This window comes from Parasteatoda tepidariorum, chromosome 4, assembly GCF_043381705.1.
Source record: "Parasteatoda tepidariorum isolate YZ-2023 chromosome 4, CAS_Ptep_4.0, whole genome shotgun sequence".
In the NCBI taxonomy this organism is placed as follows: Eukaryota; Metazoa; Arthropoda; class Arachnida; order Araneae; family Theridiidae; genus Parasteatoda; species Parasteatoda tepidariorum.
This window is the reverse complement of record NC_092207.1, coordinates 48,087,869-48,112,964: the sequence shown is the minus strand read 5'-3', so window position 1 is coordinate 48,112,964 and position 25,096 is coordinate 48,087,869. Positions and strand designations below refer to the sequence as shown.

The 25,096-nt window shown below is 26.6% G+C and overlaps 1 protein-coding gene across 3 annotated transcripts in view; it reads left to right on the top strand.

Moving 5' to 3' along the window:
- The window catches only part of LOC107457547 (activating transcription factor 7-interacting protein 1), a 35,771-nt gene extending 16,757 nt beyond the window's left edge, over window positions 1-19,014 (top strand). Inside the window, exons 6-14 of one of the 3 annotated variants that reach the window (XM_016075720.4) lie at window positions 967-1,008; window positions 2,750-2,863; window positions 5,311-5,355; window positions 6,416-6,478; window positions 8,107-8,239; window positions 9,824-10,132; window positions 12,750-12,880; window positions 15,381-15,486; window positions 16,146-19,014. In XM_016075720.4, the coding sequence (XP_015931206.2) occupies window positions 967-1,008; window positions 2,750-2,863; window positions 5,311-5,355; window positions 6,416-6,478; window positions 8,107-8,239; window positions 9,824-10,132; window positions 12,750-12,880; window positions 15,381-15,486; window positions 16,146-16,435 (1,233 nt within the window). In that variant the 3' untranslated portion in view covers window positions 16,436-19,014. The remainder of the gene's footprint in view (window positions 1-966; window positions 1,009-2,749; window positions 2,864-5,310; window positions 5,356-6,415; window positions 6,479-8,106; window positions 8,240-9,823; window positions 10,133-12,749; window positions 12,881-15,380; window positions 15,487-16,145) is intronic. The other 2 variants (XM_043040438.2, XM_043040439.2) reach the window with 2 other exon arrangements.
- The last annotated feature ends 6,082 nt before the right edge of the window (window positions 19,015-25,096 follow it).

Sequence of the window (25,096 nt, the reverse complement as noted above, 5' to 3'; positions counted from 1 at the left end):
TTCCAGTGTGTAATATTTTGTCAATTTTTTTTCCAGTTTCTTGCATGCTACTGCTCAGGTTTTAGATTTGGAATCAATTTATTAAAAAATTTTTAGTAAGCGCCTTGTCTGCAGGTATATATTATTGATGATATTATTGTACAAACATTATAAAACTAAAATTTGTTGAAAAAAATTTAAGCAAAATTGCTTATTTTGACACATTCCAACGAGATGTAAATGATAGTGTCATGTCCTTTCATGCGTGATATTGAGATTACATAGTTAACCGGTTTGGCATTTGGCATTCTATAGAAAGCTTTGGCAAAATGTGTGTTAAATATCAATAACTTTATACTTTCATGTCCATGCTACATATTTTATTGCAGACAACTACAGAAACTAACTAATAATGAATAGGCTATGTCTTATTTGTGCATCTAATAGATACATGAAGACATTTCTCGCTTTTGTCACTGTTTATATAGCTGACAAATGTATATAGTCACCTGATTTATCATATTGACCATACCATTAAAGTATGTTTCTTTAAGTTAGTACATAGCTACTAACTCTACATTTTTTTTAATATCCTATATCCACTTATAGTTTCTTCTTTTCTTCAAACTTTCTTTAGTATTAATGGACTATGTATTTTGCTTTGTTTTTTACATTCTCTTCTACAGTGTTCAATAATATTGTTTGTTTTCTTCTTTTGAATATTGGTTTCTTAACTCCATTTAATGTTTTTGATTATATATATCTGTCATATATTCATTTGAAAATCCCATTTTCTCCTTCCAATGTAGAAATTCGGTACATGGAGTTGGTTGGTAGCTTAAAAGCTAATATTTTTTAAGTACTTACTACTGACTTTATTTTTATACATTGTTTTCAATTTTATTGATGGAATATATTTTTACAGAATTATTTGAATAATTTTTTTATTTGAATGCTTTTAAATAATGAAGCTACATTTTTTTATAGGTACCTACACGAACTGTCGGTGTTAATGTGAAAATATTTAGGGTAATTAGTTACAAATATACTATATATTTTTATTTATTTAAAATTCAATTTCTCACAACACCTTTAAAAATATCTTTATTTTTCTTCCCTGTACAATCCTCTATAAAATGTTTTACCTGGTTGATACATTTTTCTTTTATTTTTTTCACACTTGAAGCTTGTTTTATTTATTGACAGCAATGAGTTATTGATTTTTCTGATGTCTACTTGTGCTCTATGCTAAAAACTTTATATATTCTGGAAGCAGCTTTCTTTTATCCTATTTTTTTCTATCTCTTATTTTTTAAATTTTTACATTAGATGTTTATTATTTTTTTTGGAAATGGCTTTCCTTTATCTTATTTTTTATCTCTTATAATTATTATTATTATTTTTTTTTGTTGCATTAGATGCAGAAAAAAGTAATTTGTTTTTTCTTTGTTTGTTGTGAGGGTGGTGGATTTATGTTTTAAATTTTTATTACATGTTCATTTTTGTAAGGTCAGTTGTGAATTTGATGTAATTTTGTGTACTATGTGGCTTTATTTTCATTCTTGATAGTGATATATGGTAATGTTCTTTTGTAAACATACTATACTTTCTCATTGTTTTTTTTATTTATTTTTCTTGCTTTAATTTTTGTATTGTATTATAATTTGACTAATTTATTCTATATTTTCAATCATATAATATATTTTATATTTTCAATTATATAATATCTGTATTCATATTTTCAATCATGTAAATCTTATTTATCTATATTCAATCATATATTTAGTCTACCTAAGTTGATCATCTTACATTCTGAAAAAGGAAGGTAGAATGTTTAATTTCCGAAAATTTACGTTTACTATTTTTCACTATTTGTGCATAATATTTATGCCACTTTATTATAAACTTATTTATTTTGTGAAATAGATCAAAAATAGTAATTTAGTCTTGCTGGAATTTATGCAAAAATGCTATTCAACTTACTTGGCTCTATTATGCTTAATGTAAGGATGAAACTACAGGTTCCTTTCATTACCTTTAAAGACTAAATTGTATTTTAAATTGTCAGTATATAAACATTTAATCACCATAAAGAAAATTTTTAATGCTCAGTGATTGAGCCATTTGAATGACTAATTCATAATAAAATTTAACATTAATATTTATGATGGTTAAACTGACCACTAAAGTAAGTTAGTTGATGAGAAAATAGTTGTGTTTTTCTAACCTTTTTTGTAAAAAGGCTGTGTAATTACTGGCCTTTAAATTCTGATTTGTGTATGAATACACTGATATATATTCTAGAATTCGTTTAAATAAGCGTTTTCTTTGCAAATTATCTGAATTTTAATTTCATTGTAAACTTATATTACAAAATTTATAAGTGTACTTGAATTATCTTGATGCAAAAACTGCACTTTTTGGATAAAATAGTTTAATTTATTATTGCATCAATTTATTTTTCCGCATAGCTCTTGTTTCTTTACAATCACTCAGAATAAAAAAAATTGGTTTAATATTTCAATTTTTTTTAAAAAAAATTTCTTGTTATCATGGTTTAATATATTTTCTTAGTAAATGTTTATTTCTCACATTTTGTCTAAAAAGCAGTTAGTAGGCTTTGCATTAGGGCCACTTATTCATATTAAATGTTTTCTAATTATGTTGTATTTCATATTTTATATAAAATTAAATTCCATATATGATTTTATTCATTTAAAATAGTACATGTACGAAATAATAAAATTGTTTTTTTGTTTTTCTGTTACAGGAATGTGATATTCAGTCTTTAAAAGCAGCTGCTAAAGCTCCATCTTTTTCACCTGTTGGTAAACCTATCAATCTACCTTCTTCAGTAGCAGCAGCTGCCCCTGTACCTAAAGTTGTATGTGTTTATTTTTTAAATCATGTGTTACTTTAAGTTCATCTGTTTAATTTCTTTATATTATCTTTTTATCTTTTAAATTTTGTGTACTAAATCTGATTTATTTAGTTGATAAACCTTAATTAACTTCTTTATTTGAATTAAACCATTTCTTTATTGGAATTCAAGTATTATCTATAATATTGCTTAGTATCATATTTCTGCTAGCTTTTTTGAGCTACAATAAAATAAGTAGTTTAGACGATGGGGAAAACTGGTTTAACCATTGTTAAACTGTCAAAAACTGATTAAAACCTTCAAAATCTGTCAAAAGGCTGAAATGATTGTTATGATGCATATAAAGTTTTTTTGTATTCTATATTTAAAACATTTATTTCAAAAAGAGTTTATTAATAATTACTTATATATAAATATCTACTTACTTATAAATCTATGCTAATTTATTGAAATATAAAGATTAATATATAATTAATAAAAATTATATTAAAATAGAAATCATAGTTTTAAGGAGAATAATGTAAATCTCGGTTCATCTTCATATTTTTTAAAATTGTTTTGTATAGTTTGAGAGGTCTCATCTCAATACTTCTCTACCCTCGTTGATATGTTTATGTGGAGAAATTTTCATTTTGGTTATTAATATTATTGAGATGAAAATATTTCGTTGTTACAATTTGCAAGTTTTTGTTTAAAAATTTTATCGAAACTGAACTGAATCCAAATGATATCATTGGATTATCTTAAAAATAGAATTAACCGAAGAAAAAAAAATTAATTAATAAAACATAAATATTAATATAGGTAATAAAAATAACAAAGGCTTCTGAGCAATTTGATCTTTTCGTAATTTTACTTAGTTTCATATTACTTTGCATGTATACACTTTAAGATTAGTTCTTATAAGCTGTTCATTGTAGATTGAATTAATTTTAGCTCTACTTGAGTTAGGACTTGATATTTAATGTGCAAATAACACAAGATTCTGAAACTATATGGAACATTTTGGAAACTCATCTGTACATTAGCAGCTTATTTAGACTAGTAACTTTATTTACAGCTTTGAACTAGTAGCTTAATTTAAATTGGAAATTCTTTGTTACAATTTCAATAGCGTATTCTTTGCTTAAATTTGGAATCTTTCTTGTTGTCATGTTGAAATATGCATAGCATATTTCCTAAAATTTAAAAACCAAATTAGTTTCTTATTTAAACTTTTTTCAATAAATAAAAATCATTTACATAATCTGTAATCATTAATATAACTAATATAATCTGTCACCCTGTATTCCACAACTTTGAGTTGAATGCAGAATAAAATCTATTTTTAGAGATTCCCTCTACATCTCAACACACTAGCATATAATTCAAAAACTGTTATATAGTTGCTAATGTTTTGGATTCATTAAAATTCGTTATTATTTCTCCCGCTTTCTTCTCCGCCAACACATTTGAATGCGTAGGGCTAAGAAAAAGAGCCTTGGCATTAAATTTAATCAATTAATAGCCAATACATGGATTTCTTAAACTCTCCTTGGTGAAAACTATTTCAACGTACGCATCACACTTGCATTTTTGACTTTTTGGTGGGTGGAGGTGTCCCGTGGAGCTTAGCCCTGCAGCCACATCCTCCGAGCAATTTTCTGAATTATAAATTTATATGTACATAAAAATTAATCATTTTTGGTAGTTAAATAAAAATGAATCATTCTGGAGATGTTTTTCTTATTATGGATTGAGCCCCCTCGCTGAGGTGGCCACTAATATGAACTAACAAGTTTTTTGAACATTCTGGATGATCAGGTGTTGCCTTTCCATCAACATCTTCATGAAGAGTATGTAATTGATACCCCTATTTTTCAAGATGATAACAGCAAAGTTCATTAGGCTGGAAGAATATGTGACTGGTTTAAATAGACTCAGACACTTAATTACATTTTGTCTGGCCTGCAAAATCACCTGACTTGAATCCCATTGAGAATTTTTGGGACGTGTTGAACAAAGGATAAAACGCCGAAATCAGTATCCTCGCAATTTGGTGGATTTGCAAAATCAAATTCTCAGCGAGTGGCTTAAATTGGATTCGACGTACGTGCAAAACATTGTGGACTCACTTCCTAACCGAATCAAGGTGGTTATCAAATCCAGAGGCGGTGTTACACGTTCCTTTTTAATTTTGTAGTTTTTCTTATTCTTTCCTTAGTTTAGTTTGAGCTTGAAGCTATAAATATTAGATATTTAAATTATAAATCTCCATTTTAATTGTAAATTTCTACTTTATAATATAGGACAAACTAAAGCAAAAATGCTAACTTAAATTGATTTGTATGCTATTTTCCCTTTATGTTTGTCTTTTTCTGCGCATTCTTTGCACTTACTAACGATACTAATGCTTTGTTTTATTAAAATTAAATCTGCAACATGTCATAATATTATTTTTCTACTTGTAGATTCCGAGTGAAAAAGCTAAGCTACTTTTATCTTCTCTTCCAAAGGTACTTACTCTTCTATCTTCTTCTTCTTTTTAATTTTTTATTTTTAAAGCATAACTGATCATTTCTATTTCCTTATTTTATTTTACTATTTTTTTTTTTGAATTTGGGATACTCAAATCTTGAATTCTTTGATATGTTTGATTCAAATTAAATAATATTCTACATTGATTGTGTTTGAATTCAAATAATATGGTAATTAAAACCTTATTTTAAAATTTTTTTCCTGCAAATATTTTTCATTTATAATCATATGAGAATTAATGAAAATATTAAGTTGCACATATTATTTTATATGTAAGTCAGAACTGAGTTTTCCCCAGTTTTGTAAATTTGTCCTTTGTCGTTTTAATTTTTATATTACCAAAAACTATTGCAGTATTATTTATAGCTGGTAAAGTATTTGTTTATTTTCTTTATAAGCCTTTTTTGAAACATCTTGATTGTCAAACTGTCTGTGAAAATTTGTACAGCTTTATTACTGAAAAGTATATCCTTGTCAAGTATTATAAAAAATATATGGTTTATTTTGTTTGAAAGAAGCCGTAAATTGTGTATACCGATTAGGATTAAATGGCTAATCGGTATACTTCATTCCTTTTATAGTGTAATTTAAAACTGTTTTATTACGTTATCTTGTAAGTTTTGATAGAAATCTATGTATTTAATTACTAAAGAAAAAAGTTAAAGCCTCTTTTTGGAAATTTAGAATTAAAATAAAGTGTTTTTATAAAACTAATAACTGATTTATGAATAGTGTTATTTGTTTAATTTAGACAATTAAATTGAATTTTCTGGTGAGTAGTTTTGCATTTCTCTAAAATTTTGGTTTACAAATATTAAAACAATACAAAATTTGCCTTTTTAAATTAAATTTATTGATTTGAGGTAAATTTACAAACAAATAAATAAAAATATTAATTTTCTGTTTTTATTTGTTGTTGTCTTACATTGATTTAATTTATGCCTTTATATTTTTGTTACGTATAAATAAGCAGTATGATAATAAAATATTTATTGACTGAATAATAATTTTTGCTAAGTACATGCTTTGTATTTTTAGATATCTCCTGTTACTAATCGCCCACCTCTAGTCTCAACTCCAAAACCTCAACCAATTCAACAGGTAAATAATTTGTTGTTCGGACTTACTTCATTTTATTCTTTTTTATTTTTATTCTTTAACTGTAGATCAACAAAATTTTTAAGTTTTCTTTAAAACAATTAAAAAAAGAATAAATACCTGAATTATTCTTTTTTGATGCATTTTCTCTTACTTTTTTGCATCAACATTTACTTTTATTATATTTAAATTTCATTATCAGGGATGTGATTCTTCCGCGGATCCGCTGATTTCCGCTTTTTTCAGATTTTTCCATATCTTCCGCTCTTTTTTATTAAATTTCCGCACGGAAAAATTTTTAATGCAGTAAATGATATTTTGTTGAAAATTTTTTTCTTCTGCGGAGCGAAAGTATTGAAGCCCCCAATAAACCTTTCTTCACATGTCAATCTGCTGGCTGGGGTAAAAGTGGTTGACCTTGGTAAAACAATGCCGTCATCTACTACACTGCTCTCTTATCTTTTCAGGGATGAAAGACTTTTTAAAATTTCTGACCATGTTCCAAAACCTTTTGGGGAGTCGAACGCACGATATAGTCGGACTTGCAATGAACTCCCCCCCCCCACCTGCAGTAAAGAAAAAAAGTCCTAAGCAGTTTCGTTTCGGCCGCTGATATTTGATTTTTTTTGATTGGCTGATTTACAGAATTTTAAATATTTGGAACTGGGCCAGAATCTGCTAAAATTGCGATTCTTATTTAGATGATTTTTATATAAATCATCGATTTTCGTATTTAACTGATTTAAAAGTTACTTGTTGAGATTTGTTTTTACACGATTTAAAAATCATTACTCGCAATTCCCATTCACGCAATTTAAAAATTCAATATCGCGATTTGTATTTAAGCATTTTTAAAACCCAATATCGCGATTTGTATTTAAACGTTTTTAAAACCCAATATCGCAATTAATATTTCCGCTAGTTTAAAATCCAATGTCGCGATTCGTATTCATACATATTTTTAAATTTCAATATTGCGATTCGTTATCACGCGGTTGTAATATCAAACATCGATTTTCGAATTTATACGCGGTTTAAACATTACTCGTTGTGATAAGTATTCACGGACTCTAAAAATTCTGCATCGTGATTCTTATTTACGCGATTTAAAAATTCAATACCGCGATTTGCATTTTCGTGCTTTTAAAATCCAATATCGTGATTCTTATTCACGTGATTTTAAAATTCAATATCGTGATTCTTATTCACGCTATTTTAAAATCAAACATTGTGGTTCTTATTCACGCGATTTTAAAATCCAACATCGCGATTNTATGTTGCCTAAAACATTTACTACCTTTTTGAACTGTGATAAAAAAAATTTGGAATAAGTATAGCAAAAAAGTTAATTTTTATTTGCTTGAATTTTATCTTCAACAAACTTGGAAATAAAACAATAAATTAAATATTTTAATATTAAATTTTAAATGAGAACCAAACATTAAGGGAGAGGAGAGGCAGAATCAGTGTAGGCTTGCTAGGTGTGAGTATGTACAAACTAGGTGTTAAAAGATACTTGTAATTTATAAATATCTTTTTGAAATGAATAGATTTTTAAATATACTTCTAAGTAATTTTTAGTGATTGCTTTAAAAGTTGCATCATGTTGTGTTTAATTTTTTAAATTATAGATAAGGGGTGTTATGCAGCCCGCAGCAGTTCGAAACACAGCAGTATTACCTCAGAATAAAACAGGAAATCAATTGATAGATTTAACTGAAGATACATCATCAGGAAATAGAAGATATATTGGTTCTACTAATGGTTTGTATTTCTTAATTTCAAAATTACCCATTAATAACGATAAGATTAAGAATAATCTTTCCTAGAAACAATCTAATGGGCAGCTTTGTTATTGAACTGTAATATCATCATAAACTGCAAACTAAGTATTCTCAATTATCAATAATTGCTATTCATGAACTCAGGGCATGGTACCACCAAAGTTGAAACATTTATCTAACCCTAATATTGACTGTGCACATAACTATAACAAATTATGATTATAAGGAATATTTGTACTTTCGACAGAATTTTTGCTTATTTCACTTAAAAATGTTTAATTCATTTTAAATTTATTGTACTTTAATTTGAAGAAATTTTAATAAAAAAAATAAAAAAATTGAGATCTTACATTCACTTGAGTTCATCAATCTTTGTTGTATCCATTTGCTTAATACTGATATAATTTTTTAAATACACGTTGATCAGAAATTCATATACTTGTAAAATTTTTTATTATTTAAGTACCAAATGATATTTAAGTATTTGGGTATTTTTTTAAATGCTGTTTTAAATGTCTTTCTTTTAAAATAGTATTTGAAGAAAAAATAAAATTTATCAAAGTTCTAATTTGCAAATTCATTAAGTGAATTTTTTTAAATGTTTTGTCTTAAATTTTTTTTCTTCGAATTTCTCTTTTTAAACATGGTATTTTTGATATTTTGGAATAGCATGGTATTCTTTTGAATACAAAATGCATTTTGAGTAATGTTGAAAATTCTGCTTTATCATATATTTGCATAAGGAGAGAATTTATCTTTCAAAGCATTTAGTTTAAGGTTTAGGTGCTTCCACATATGTAGGTGCTGCAGTTGAAGATACTAAAAATACAGTAATAGTTATTTAACTTGAGTGATTTTATACATAATCTGGACCAGGTTTATGGTCTTTAGCATGTTAAATAACTTAACTACTTACAAATTAATAATAAAGGCAAAATTGTACTGGAAATATATATTTTACTTAAGTGCTTTTTAAAGTTCTTCAAGGTATTTTTCGTAATTAAAGATGCCTATCAAAAATAATTTTGTGAATGCTTGATAATTCTGTTGAGTGAGAACCAAACTTGTTTTAAAATTCTAGTTAAGTTGAAAACAATTTTAAAGTTAAAAACAATTTTAATCTAGTTAAGTTTAAAACAATTTAAAAAATCTAGTTAAGAAAAACAGAAAATGATGGAAATAAACAATTTATGTTCTGCGGAAGAAAACAATTATTTTCTAGTTAAGTTTCAAAGTTAGTTATAAGTTTTGTCAATAGATGGTGTTACCAATTAAGAAAAAGTCTGAAGCTATGGTCTCAAGATAACCACCTTTTGCAGAAACATCAATGTGTAGTCTTAGGACGAAATTAACAGACACTCTTGCAAATATTTCAATTTGTATGGTTTAACATGCAGCAGAAAACATTGTCAAACCAGTCTTAACTTGATAACTAAGCAAAATGCAGCAAACTGTACAATATTCTCACCTTTAGCTTTTCTTTTAATGATTTTTCAAATTGTCCTTCATTTTTGAAACATTTGTCATTTTATATTGGTATCTCAAAACTGCTTTGTTCTTATAGTTGTTTCTGGAGGTACAGCCAATAAGGTTAATCTACCACCAGGTGCAACTCAAAACAATGTGCTTGTTCCCCTTAATAACTTTGTTCAACTTATACCTTCATCACAAAACATCTCAACAACTAATGCTGGACAACGCCAGTTAATGCCCTCCATTCCTTCTAATTTGTTGGGACAAAGAGCCGTTGGCTATACTATATATACACCATCTGCTGGCTCAACAAATAATATGGCAATGCGTGGTGTACCAACTTTGATATCCAACCAAAACCAGCGGCTTCAAACATATTATGTCAGAGTTACAAATTCAAGTTAGTATATAAATTTTTTAAACAGTGAATATTAAATATATATATATATATANTAAGTTTGGCACTTTTTATAGTAAATACTTTATTCTTTTCTCATGTTCCTTATTCTCAAAATTATTTAAAACTGATCAAGAAACCACTCTTTAAATGTAAATTACTTTTTTTTTATTTTCAAATTACTTTTACTTTGAATTTCTTTCTCTCTCTCGTCATTTATGATAATGAAAAATAGGTCAGTTTAATTTGATTATGGAACAAGAGTATACTGCAAAATATTATTTTATCTAGAGAAAGATACTTGATTAATTCTTTCAGATTTTTATTAAACATAAAAGAATGTATAATTGTAATGCTTTTAATCCTTAATATTGAATACATTCACAATAAATAGGAAAATACAGGGTACAAAGAAACAAACTTTACAATTTTACAGTTTTGCGTGCCCCAAAGTATAATCAATGCATTCTTTTAATCTTGTATTTTCACTTACAAAAAATTTCTACTACAATATATTTATACACTGAAAAAAACTCTGCAAAGAATACAGATACATAGAGAGAAAAAAAAACAAGGAAAAAAAAAACAGAATGGTAAAATATGTAATCTGATTTAATGCATTCAAATGGATTGTGCTGACAAAACTTCAGTAAAATGAAGAGGAAAACATGCTTCAGTATTATTTAAGTTACTAGTTGTGAATCATTTGAGTTTTTATTGTTGAGAGTTTGCATATTTTGTGAGAAAATTATGCAATGAATTACAAACTTTAAAAAATGCTGTAACAGTAATTTTTTCGAAATTGAATTTTTCAGTATTTTAAAATGAAAAATGCTTATCTGTGAACTTAAAGCTTATTTAGTTAGAAACAATTTTTTCTGTGTTCAGATTTTCTCTGTGCTAGAAACACAGAAATTCAATTTTGAAAAAAATACTGTCTTCTGTTCAGCAGTGGTGAATGACTAGGAAATGGCATATAGGTATATTTTAGTTACATGAAATAAACAAAAATTGTGATAAATAATAATCTTATTAGTAGTATTTTGTTGAAACATATTAAAAAAAACACCAGCCCCCCCAAATTTAAATAAATTACTTAAACCATAAGGTTTGCATAAAGTACACTGGGGATGGAAAATGACCCATATAACCTCAAAGGTAAAAAATATTACTCTTAGAAATGAATTCTACTTTCACTGGTTAAAATCTCACAATTTTCATTCACTAGCGTCGTGACAAATTTTGCTTCGTTTAAAAACTTTGTGTCTCTTTTATTATCAAATCTGCATATTTCATTACTTTGGAAGAAGCTCTTAAGAAATACACAGTTTATAGCAAAAGGTACAAGTCATCAAAAAATAAAATAAGACATTCCATTTATTTTTTGAATGAATTATATTTTAAAATATTTCTGAAAGTGATAAAAAATTATCATTTCTAAATATTTTATTACGTATCAGTACATTTAAACTGTAATATTTATGATTTGTATTTATGTGTTGTATTGTATTGTGCTAATATATAAGTAATTGCTTTATAATTTAATGTTTACTTTTTTTTATAAAAACTGTTTTTGTTGTTATAAAAAATTTAGATTCTTGCTTAACTTATGACATATGAATCATATATTTTTTTTAAGTTCAAAAAAGAGTAACTTACAGCTTGAAATTGATAATGCATAATAGAAATATCTATTACTGAAATGAAAGGGTTTGGAGTATAGGAAAAGCCTAATATTAAAAAGAGATATCAAAATCTAATATCAAACTAGATATTGGTAAAGTAGTTATAAAAATCTATAAATTAAATAATTTTTGTGCGAGGTAAAAAAAATAATTTTCTAATTAAAATAACTCATGGTGATAATTACTAATTTTACTTGTAATTATCAAAAGAAAAGTTTTATAAAGAGTACTTATGAATTATACTTATAAAAGTACTTATAAATTATAGAATATTATTTGTTGATGTTATTTAAACATGTATTTTACCTGATTTAAAAATTTTAGAAAAATTCAAACTTAATAAGCTGTTTACCGAATTTCTAAAAATATTAATTACTGTTTTAAATTTAGAAAAAAAAAGAGATGTTAAATATTTTTTTAAGAGGGTGTCCATAAATGATGTCACACTTGGTTGGAAGGGAGTAAAATGAAGTACTGATTGTTAATGACAAAGGTAATAAGTGTGGCATTCTATATTTTGGTTAAAATAAAAATATTTAAAATTAGCAGATTAAATATATATTTTATTTTTTCAGCATTTTTTTTCCATTATAATAAGTACACATTTAATAATTTATTGATATGTTCGCAAACATCATTAAAAAGCATTGTTCAAGTTTATAAATAAAATAATACCTACAACATGCATTTTCTTTTTGTACTGCTGGCATATATTTATATAATATAGCTTGACCTGTGGAAAAGGGGAAGAAATACTGAGAAAAAAATGACTTTTATAGACTGCTTTAAAAGAAATTTAAATTGTAAATTCTATTACTCATATTTACTGTTCCTAATTTTTGTAGATAAAACTCCCTTTAGTTTTCAACTTAAAAAACATTGTGACTTTCTTTATTTTTAAAATTTTTAAATTATGATTATTGTACTTTATTTAGGTAGTCAAGCTCCACTGAGTTCTATAGTAAACTCTTCTGTAAGGCAACCATCTTTGCCGCACGGTGCAAGAGCAACACTAAGTTCATCTTCTAATCTTGTTGTTTATTCCCGTAGTGCTCCTCCTGTTAGGGTAATTTACTATTATTTTTCTACTCCTTCAATCTTTTGTTACATAATCCAATAACCAACATGTGCAGGTTGATCATTAAACTATGTCAGATGTTGGGAGACTTATTAATAGAAAACTAATGAATCAATTTGTACCAACTATCAGGAGCATTTGTTTCAGACCACATTGATTTAAGTGTTAAAATTAAAAAAAAAAAAAAACTAAGTTTTTTTTAGGATAAAAGTCATTAATTTTTAAAAATTAATTTTTTTATACATGATATATTATAAAAAATTATTATTGAATTTTGAAAATAACTGTTTTTTTTAAAATTAAATTTAAACCAAGATTTTTTTGCATTCTTATTTCAAATTTCTATTTAGGTTGTTCTCTAGTTTTTTTTTCTAATTTAAAAATATTGTGACAAAATTTTTTGTAGCAAATTTAACTTTAATATTATCTTTCCATTGTTAATATGCTTGGTTACTAGGTTTCTGATTATTTAATAGACTTCTATCAATAAGGCTTTAAATATCTGATTTTAATTTTATCTTTATCTTGAATGTATGCTACTGATAAAACAAGAATGAAAGGTAAACCTAGGTTTAACCAATTAAACTAGGGATTACTAGGATTTGTGGTTCAAACCCCACATGGGTTTCATTGAGATAAAGACCACCCAAAGCTAGGTCTAATCAATTTTAGTCAGTAAAATCCAAAGTCAGGTTATTAATGTTTGTAAAGCAATGCATTATTAGGTAATACATGAATAAAAATTAAACATGAATAAAGATATTATTATTCATTATTAAAAATTTAAATTTTGCAGAAATTAATTAAAGGCATTCTTGATTTATCTTTATTTTTACAAGATAAACTTGAATATCATTTAGAGTTACTTAAAACATTAGCAGCTTTGCAAAGACACATTTAGCTTTACAGTGCCTCTTTTCAAACCCTTGACCACAAAAAATTTATAGTAAATTTGGGAGATGTTGAGAAATATCCCTATTGTTTTTAAACTCCAAATCCAAATTTTTACATCATGATAACTAATGCGTTACATATTGATTTTTTTAAAAACATTTCAGTATTAGTTCTCTTCTCATTATATTTGGTATAATTATAAATATATCTAATATGATATAATAAATATATCTCATTATATTTGGTATAAATCATGAATGTATAAGCTTATGATTTCTCATGAAATTATACATTCAGTGCATGCAAAAAATGCAAATTTTAACTTCAAGGTTTGTACAGTGGATATTTAATATTTGAGAACAATTTAATTTTTGTAGCCTGCTCTGCTTTGGTTCTATTGTTAATGAATTATCTTATTCCACAAGTTACAAGGTTTGAGAACTCTTTTGGTTTTCATAAAGGATTTTGAGATCTAGTTTAAGTCAGCTAAATATGGTAGCAAAGATTAAAAACTCATTAGGACTTAGTTGCTAAGCCTGAGTAATCTCCACTTTTAATGACCCAAACTGTTTCTGTTTCTTATTTTATTTATATGCATGTTTGTGTGTGTGTGGATATAATGAGGAGAACAGATGGTTTGTATATTTAATAAAAAGAATGCCAATTATGTATGTCTTTTGTTTATTTAATTTATATCTTTTAAATTAAAAGGTAGTGCCGCTACTTAAGGGTTCAACAATACATTGCATTTTGATTCTTGTATGTAAACATATCTATGCACATTCAAATTTGAAAGCTTAAGTATCCTACTGGACATGCAAATATTGTTTATTTTCATAATTAGGTGTGTTTAAAAAGTGACGTGCATCACTTTATTGTTAAAAAATGTTTTGGTTGTAGTTACTAGGGTTTTTAGGTAATTTTTTTAAAACTAAGATCTGGGAATTTTTATACTATTCTCGAATAGTTTTATGTTACACATTATGAATTTTTCTTTTTAATTCATGAGATATTAAATACATGAAGTTTGTGGTCAGTTCTACTGGACACACAAATTTTGTTCATTTTCGTAATTACTTTCATAACTGGCAAATTAGTGGTTGGAAAAAGCTTTCCTCTGCAAAAAAATTATAGTTTGAAATTTTTTGGTTGCAGTTATTAGATTGAGATATTTTCTAACTAAGATTCGAGAATTTTTATATTATTCTTGAATAGTTTATAACTACTCATCAATAAAAATTTTGATCCAAAATTGTAATTTATTATGCTTGAAAGATACTTTTTGTTCTAAAAGCAAAAGTACTTAAGAGCAGACATTGTGGTTCTAGCTGTGGGGCTTTCTAGTGATTTAAAATGCGATTGAGATAATTTTTCTTATACTAAAGCTAATTTCGGGCAAAATTATTTTGTGTTAAGAATTAAATTAAAATATTAGAAAGCATAAAATTTTTTTAATGTTATTTTAAACTGAAATATAATTATATTTGAAAGTATAGCTCCATATATGTATACTAACAAAAAGGATTATAATAAAAATTTATTTGTTACAGTTTATTTTTTTGTTAAATTTTCTTTTGCGTGTGTTTCTTTTTAGTTACAACATCCTGCACCATTTCCACAAATGGCTAGTTATCCAATGAGACCAGGACTAAAACCAGTGCCTCCAAAGCCTTCTTTAAAAGGTTCCAGGAATGCAAGTGGTAAGTTTTATTAAATTTTAACTGTGCTTAATTCAGTAATATTTCCGAACTAGTTCATTCTATTCAGGTACCGCTGTAAAAACTTATATATATATATATAAGTTTTTTTTTTTTTTTGCAATGACATGAACTTTAATATGAACTTACACAATAAAGTATTTTAAAAGATTGGGATAATTAAATAAGGTATTTGTAGGGAAATTTAGTGGTCTAAAATAGGTATTCATTCAGTGTTTCAAAAATATAAAATGGTAGACAAATGTAAAACAAATTTATGCATTACAAGTTCACACAATTTATATGCATATTTTAGGATACATGTAAATAATTGTAAGTTTTTATGCAAGGAACAGTACAAAATTTAAATTTTACAATATTCGAAAANAAAAATAAGTAAATAAATAAATAAAAGTGATGTATTTAAGTTAGCTTGGTTTTATTGTATTAAGTAACATTCTTTCTTTATGGCCAGTCATCTCATAAGAATGTATCGTTTCATAGCTCATCTGTTTCATATCTTTCTATCGTTTCATATCTTTAAAAGAAAAATTAAATATTTATCATATTTTTAACTGACAAAATACTTGAAAAATTTTCTATTTCTACTTTTCTAAGTATGCAAATAAATTAGTTTAATGATTATGTTTTTAATTTTCTAGGTATTGTTTTGTCTTGGAATATACATTCTGATTTAAAAGTATTTGCAGACATACTGTCTTATCAGCTGTTTGCATATCAAGAGACTAGTGGCTCACCTATCACTGCAGCTCTTTGGAAACCTGTGGGAAATGTAAAAGCATTACCTTTACCCATGGCCTGCACTTTAACACAATTTGTTGAAGGCTTTAAGTATCATTTTACTATAAGGGCAGTTGATTCTCATGCACGATATGGCCCTTTTAGTGACCCTGTTGGAATTATGTTCAATAAATATGTAGCAAATAGTTAAAATTTGCAACTTTGTTTTAAATTTTTTTTTTGTATTATAAAATTTTCATATCAATTTTAGTAAAATAAATGTTTAAACAATCTTGTCATTTTATCTGATACTTCTACGAGACACATCAATATAAAGTTATTTTTGTATCAACTTTAAAATTAATGTAATGTTTTAAATAAAACATTGCAATACAAAGGAATAATTATTTTATTGTGTTTTCAGCGCAAAATTCTGAAGATATGCTTCATTGTTAAATTTAATTTTTAACAAAGTACTTTGACATTTTCTCCAGAAATTGTAAATATATGTGTAAAACTGTATTTATAGTGCCATCATGCTTATATTTAGTCATATTCAGAAGTATTTGCAATTTTATGTACAATATTTGATCTCTCATTACTGCTTGTTATAAGAATCCATCTTTCATTGTAAGTAATAACATTCTTTTTTTCCTGCATAACTCAAGAAAACATTTTCATTAGCATTTAAATACCTCAACACAATTATTGAGTAATTATTATTAGTGATGTAATTTTGCTTTTATTCTTAAGTCTTACTACTCTTATGAATGCATTTATTGATTTGTTTTGTTTAAATTATTTTCTTTTATTTCTGTTGACTAAAAGAAGGTACTGTTGTTAATTTCGCTGTATGAAACATTTACAAATATACTGTTGAACTTCTACAACTTGATGCAGTATCAAAGTAAAAAAGGTATTCAATTCATAGAAAATTGAAATATTCACATATTTTTTAATCGTTTTTCTTTTTCTTATTAAAGGAAAACATTTACAAATATACTATTGAACTTCTACAACTTGATGCAGTAAAAAATCAGAAGTAAAAAAAGTATTCAATTCATAGAAAATTGAAATATTCACATTTTTTGATCGTTTTTCTTTTTCTTATTAAAGGAAACCAAAAAGTAAATAACAGTAGACACTTTCTTTAAAAAAATTAGTCATTAAAAAAAGAGTAAAGCAACAAAAATTTAATTATTTATATGTAAAGCATTTATTGATTATTATATGTTACAATGAAAAAGGGTAGGTTGCTAAAAGCAATGAACACTTTAAAAAAAAAGAGTAATATTTTATATTTTTGTGACACTTTTTTTACCCTGAGAGAATTGTATTGTCCAAAATGTATAAGAACATTAAATACTTATTTTTCCACAAATGTTAGCTGATATAAGTTTATAAAAATAAATGATTATGGTGTTTTAATTTTTAAACTTAAGGTTGATTTTTGAAACAGTTTAAATTGGATTTATGAAATGCGTTGCATCAAAAATAAGAAATTGCCATAAAACAATTTTTCATTAAAATCTTATCGTTGACTTCTTTGGATTTGCTTGAAAGATGTTTTGAAAGTTTTTTTTCTAAAGTTTTCAATGTTGTAAATCAATTTTTTAAACTCAAGATTTAAATAAATATTTAATGTTAAAGCCTATGCATTAGTCCATGTTTATAAAATTTATAGATATTTGGATTAGAAATGTCTAACTGTATTTGATTGATCAGTTGATATATTTTTATTTTTAGTTCAATGATAAGTTTCTCTAGAAAATTATTTGTTTCTATTTTTAAATTTTTGATTGAGAACTCTTTTGGTATTACCAAAAGTGCTCAAATTGTTTTTAGTTTTAAAAAAAGTTATAAATTTAACTTTTCAAACGTCAAGTTTATAAAAAAAAATTTTCAATGTCAAAGTCTATGCATATTTTGGTTATTTTAAAATTGCCTCTAATTGTGAATGTATTGGGTTATAGAAGTTTGACTGTGTTTGATCAATTAATAAATATTATTTTACTTGCCTTGCGTGTATTTATTTAAATCACTGCTACTGTACAACTTCATAGCTGCCAACTTGGAAAAGAAAAAAAAAAGAGTAGATTTTACGAAGTAACATTAATTCCATGGTAACTATTGCACATTATATATGAAATATTTTAGACAAATTGAATTTTAGGAATAATTTTTAGTTTAATAAGAATGTAAAATGTTTAACAGAATGCAAAAAGTATGACTTTGAACTGTAAATTTAAATTGATCGAATTTTTTTCTTTTACAATTAATATTAAATGGACTTGAATTGTTTTCATGATATAAATAGTTTAATTATGTTCATTATATTTTTGAATTCATTATTTTATATCTTAATTGATACTTAATTATTTTAGATTAATTAATAAAGAAAAGTAGCAGATTGATTATTAGAAGCCTATTGAGCCTATTGCATATTTAGTATTGAAATTTTTTTATAAAACACATGACATGCAATAAAGTGACTGAAGAAAATTAATATTGATTATAATTTTTTATAAACTTTCCCAGTTTATAGAATTTTCAGCAATTGAAAAATTAGATAAATTTTTGATTAAATCAGGAGACTAGGGGAATCTGGAAAAATGCAAGGGGCTTCTAGGAATCCCAGTAAAGTTGGCAGCTATCCAATTAATATATATGTTTTTTATAAGGTTTATGCATGTAACATATATGTTCATTTGTTATAAATTAATATTTTTGCACTTAATTATTAAGATTTTTCAAATGTTTGTATTAATAAATTTTTTTTACCTATTTTTATTTTGATTATTTTTTTTTAATTAACAAAATACAAAATTTGAGCTATATTAACTTAATAGTTTCTGATTTCCAAAAAAGCCATGTTGAAATTCTATTTCTCAAGAACAATTTCACCAAATTTGTTAATATTTTGTTATTAAAACGGACAAAGTTTAAAAGGATGTGAAAATTTGTATACCTTAACATTCAGCATTTTTTTCCCGACCTTAATTAAATAAAATAATAAAAATGATTTATTACATGGAATCATCTTGAATATTTATAACTGTGTGCGAAATTTTTTCGATTTGTTTAAAATATTTTTGAGATAAGGTGAAATATGCAAAAAGTGAAATTTACGTAAAGGGACCTAAATTTTCGACCACTTTCCTGACAGGTTACTCCCTCCATATTATTGATAATTAAAAATTCCAATCAGTTGTAAAAAAAAGTATGTCTATTTAGAGTGAGCATGTTTTCATAACTGTCTGATTTGGTAGTTAGTACTAATTTATTAACATCTCTGAGGTCGCCTCTTTTCAGAAGTTTGTGATAATTCGAACTAAAGTTATTCTGAGTGATATCTTTTTATTTTGTACATTGTTGATACATCAAATGCATAATTAATTTCGTTTTTTTATAATAAATTTCATTGATAATAATTTCAGTGTTGCTAATTTTTACTGTTAATATATAATATATTTAGACTAAAGCAGTTAACTAATTAACTTTGTTTTTACTCTACAACATTTAACTATTTTAGAAAGTATTGATATGTTAACAAGGTTTTATTTTATTTTATTACCAGTGTTGAAGAGCAGACTCAATTCTGAGTTTATGACTACCAATGTAACTCCGAAGTCTTGTAATTTTGAACCCAATCCAGAAGACAAGAGAATGCCAGAATCAAGCATTGGGACAAACTAGCATTTTTGGAGGATTTTTTGATGGAACTAACCCACATTTGCATTACATGGAGATGGAAAACGCCAATACCTTCCACAGTTAGCCCGATTGCACCCATGATCTATTTACCACTGAGGATATTATAAGTCAGTGTGCACCGGAAGCAGAATTCGTATCTATTTCTTACCTGGGGCACCTCATTTGGAAGGCGAGAGTTCAATTCCCTGAGCCACCACGGTTAAAAAAGTTTTATTTTATTTTATAACTTTCGTTGAACAGCCGACAAAAATTTGGGTTTATGACAACTAATGTTCAACTCCGTAGCCTAGTAAGTTTGAACCCAACCCAGAAGTCAAGGGAGTTTCTGGATGAAGTTTTGGGAGAAATTTACCTTTGTGGTGGAATTTTTGATGCAACTAACCCACATTTGTGCTACTTGGAGAGGGAAACCATGAAAACCTGCCACAGTGAGCCTGATGGCAAGGGGACTTTAAACCATGATTCGTTTACCACTGAGGATATTTTACGTCATCATTGCGGTCAATGATAGCGGGGTGTGGAATTCGAATCGACTAGTCATTGCTGGGACCTGGTTCACCACATTGGAACGGTTCACCACGGCTCAGTTAAAGAGATTTAGCATGACTTTTTTAATGAAATTGGTTTAAATATTTTCGAAAGAATAGCAAAATATTCTATTTTTTTCCATCTTAATGAAATTTTAGCCAAACATTCTGCTTTCATTGAATTTTTTTTAATTGTATTGGTTTAATTAGGGAGCTTGATATTAATCTAAATTAATGTTAATGTATACTGATCTTGAAATTAACTGTTCCTGATATATACTAATCTTATCTCTTATTCTTATACTCAATCTTAATATAGTCTTAACTAATAGTGAGAGATTTTCAAAGTTCTCCCTTTTCTATCCTTAGCATGAATAATCATTTTCTCCCTATTTGCATAGTTCCAATCTTTTATTTTGCTTTAATTCTTAAGAAATAACATGGAACATCATTTTCTCTTCAAGAACAGAAGAATCGAATTGTTTTCTTGGAATATTTTTTTAATCTTATTTGCTTTTGTTGAATTCTTATTGTTTCAAATATTTTTAAATGAATGTGAGGCCTTCTTTTATTTGTTTCAGGTAATTTCAAATATCAGTTAAAAGGCATTTTTTTCCTGTTTTAACAAATAAATAATTTGAAAGTCTTATTTGCATAAATAATTTAGAAGTCTTGTTCTTATTCATTTTTTAAATTTTTTTTTTATGAGTGAAATGTATATCTCACAAATTTCATGAAAAATAACATTAGAAATTAAATAATTTTTTTAATGCATCACAAAAACAACGTGTATCAAAAACACTTAATCAAAAATTTAGATTATGAAAAAGGTTCCTAAAAACTAAAATACAAGGTTTTATTAAATTAATTTTCCACATAATTCATTTAAAATATTTTTCGACAAAACTTTCTTATTTCTTAGTTTATTCTTGATAAGAGTAATTAGCGAAGTTTATAAGAAAAGAATTGAGTGGTTGAAAAAAATTAGACTCACATTTAAGAAGTCAGTTAAGTGGTTAAGGGGGAACTAAGTGGGAATAACGTGCCGTTATACGATATTTATGACGTGTGATACGTCGATATCTTTTTATGAATTAGTCTCGCGGGAAAGTTAACTTTTGATGACCGAAGTTTTTATTTTTTTAGTACTCCTACTCACTGTTTTTTTTTCAGTTTTAAATAAACACACGATCCCTAAATAATTACAAAAAAATAATTAAGATTAATTATGTTTCGGTTCGAGCTCTAAATTTTCTTTAATTTTTTTCTAATTGCTTTTAGTTGTCACTTTTCTTTTTACATTAATTTAAATCCTTCGCGTGTGATATTCGTTAGGCTTAACGCGAGTTGACTAACAGTTAATATTTTATTTGATCATTATACGAGAAAACTTTTTTTTTTCTCGTTAAAAAAAAAGGTGTGTTTAATGTTTGGATATTAAAGTCTGTTTAAGGTAAATCATAATTATTTATGATTTACGTCAACTTAAATCCGTATTGATTTTTTTTAGTTTGTTCGAGGAATGGAAGTTTTGTTTCTGAAAATTATTTCGCTTGCAAAATTTTTAGCAAATATTTTGCCTTTAAAAACAAAGAAATGTTTATCAAAAAAAATATTGGATGAAAATTAGTAAGAATACGATTCTAAATTTTATTTATTTTTATAAAGTTGTAAGGAAAAATAGTAATTGATTATTAAATATGATTAAATCTTCCTTTATATCAAAATTACGTACGTTTTCATCTTTCATAATTTAAAATGATTCTAAACAAACGTAATGATAAATGTTTTGAACACAGGTAAAAAAGAAAAAAAAAACATTTACACGGGAATATAGATTTTTATTATCTCAGGATGTTATCTATTACTTTTTTGTGTTGCATGTTTAAGCACAGTTAGGAAAAAATATATTTTCCTTTCGTCAAGGATACGGAAATGTAATTAAATCAATATAAAATGTGGTTTCAGCTTTGTTCAGCTTTGGTTTGTTTTCAGAAAAAGTATGAGCAACCAAAAGAAGATGCGTTAACCTTTGTGCTGCGTATAATAAAGCACAAAAAAAGGAGACTTAAATGGACATACTGTAGTTCCGTTCTAGAATCAAGTATTCTTTAATGTTGAAATACAAAATGGTGTCTACGTACGTTAGTATTTGGTGTTAAGAGACTGAAGAAGGTTCTGTTTACAGAACCGAAACTATAGTATGCCCATTTCTGCATTTTTACTAGTGTTTTATCACGTTTTTTTTCAACGTATGCTCACTTTATATTTTTTCACCTAAATGGAAAATTTTTTTCAAGTTATAAATTTTATTAAATGCTTCTCCATAGGTGTGCTATATCGGGAATAAAACTAAACCATAGTTAAATTTTAAACCAAATCAAATTTTATAATATTATTCAACTAAACATTGAGGAAAAATGAATATATATGTTATTAAAAGTCTTATACTTTTTCTAGTTGTATTTAACTGCATCCTATTCCGTAGAATAAGGCTTACAAACTAAATTATTTGTTTTAAATAGATTGCCGACTTAGAACTTTTATGTATAGAGCAGCTTCGACTCTTTCAATGAATATTTGATTTTGTTTAACGTTTGTTTCATTAATTTGGATTCTTCGATCATCAATGTTGATGGATACTTGAATGTAGGCAATGAAACGTGCCAAGAGTTTTCAAAATCTTATCATTTTTTAAACCCTCGATGCACGTACTTTTGTTCGATGCAAAATCTCAGTTCGAGATGCTTTTTTCCCCAAGGCGTCTGAAGTTTTACGCAGACGATCATGTAAAGAAAAGTTCTTATCGAATTATAGCTGTGATCGGGTTTTATGAGGAATAATGCTATTAACGGTTTCTGATAGATCGATATTCCTTATACTTCATATAAAGAATAACGACATCTTTTGATTATTTATAGCGTCTAAAAGCCGTTTAAACTTTTCAAAATGATGCGATAAAAGCGGGTTTCTTCGATCTCGGATTGTAGTGTGAGAAGGCCTCGGGCACAAATGACAATTTTCTTTTTGCCCGGGTATTAAAAAGTGAAGTAAATAAATGTAGGCTTAAGGACACGAAAGGAATGGGGTTAACAGCTCTTGGACAACCGCCAGGTGAAGGTGAAAATAGATGACCGAAGCTAAAAGATAATTCAAAGACTGAATTTCCTATGAGGAAAAAAAATATCGGCAGCAAAATCTGAGAAAATATTATCCATCAACGATTTATTTTAGGATTATTTTGAAGTTTTTTCCTATTTATTTAATTTATTTAAGGGAAATACATATATAAATTTCTTATGTTTTTTTTATATACCAAAGTTGATGTTTTGAGATAAAAATAAACTTTATTTTTCATAAGAACTGTTCAATTTTGCGTCCCGAACTTGCTCGAATAAAATACTAGTAAATATAACCTAATAAAACGAGCGAGAAATAATCTTGGTTTTAATCAAATATGGCTCTTCGACTATGGGTTAAGACAAGAAAAGGCGGCCAATATATATAGCCAAATGATTTAAAATGTGCCAGGTGGCTAGATAAAGTAAAAAATATTTGGCAAGTTAAAAAAAAAAAAAGACTTTAAAAACTGCGTTAAAATAAAGAAGGCGTAATATTATTAAGTGATTAGGAACGTTTTAATTACTAAAACTGCAAATTAAGCAACGCTGTTCAGGAAAATCTTTCGTGCCGTTGTCGCGAAAAAAACCTTAGATTCTCTTAAAAAGCATTTCATTACTTATGCACATTTTTTTCATTAATTGTTTTTAAAAATTAAAATTAAAAGTGTGACGTTTTATTAAAATTTGAAAACTCTGCTTGTCTAAAATAATTGTTAACGTTCAGCTATATAGTCCTGCAAATTTAAAAACCCACTTAACATAAGCTGGGAAATAGCACCTTCTATAGGCTTCAGCCCGTTAATCTTCTCCTAATTTCCTCAATGTACAAATCTTTTTTTTGTTTACATTTTAATGAGTACTGATTATATGGAGTACTGATTATGTTGTCAGACCTGAACTTATAATCTTCTTCTAGTTTCTTCAATAGTCGAATATTTTTATGGTATTTGTTTTATTTCAATGAGTACAGATAATTTTAGTAATCCATGTAAATTGGATCACGAAATTGTAAGATTTGAGGCGATACTTTGCTTCTAATTCATGCAGTGCACTAATATTTTTCATGGTGTTTGTTTTCATTTTAATGAGTAGGGAAAATTTTTATAGTCTATGGAAGTTTGATCACGACGTCGTCAAGTCTGAAGCAGTTATTCCTGTCTCCTAACTTCCGCGATTCTCAAATGTTTTTTATGGTACTAATTCTTAATTTCATGAGTTCTGATAGTTTTGATATTTTATGGCAATCTGATCACGGCGTTGTTAATCTTTTTCCTCAAACTTTCACAATACAAGAATGTTTCATGACATTTGTTCTTATTTTAATGACTACAGGCAATTTTAGTACTTCATGGAATTCAGATCACGGCGTCATCAGACACGAGCATCTAATCATAGCCTAGCTTTCACAATACTGCCGTGCAATTGAAATCACGATTGATTCTGGGAAAAGTGGCTTGACTACTTTTTTTCTTCTATTGCTAACCAGAATTTCAAAAAAACTGATAAAAC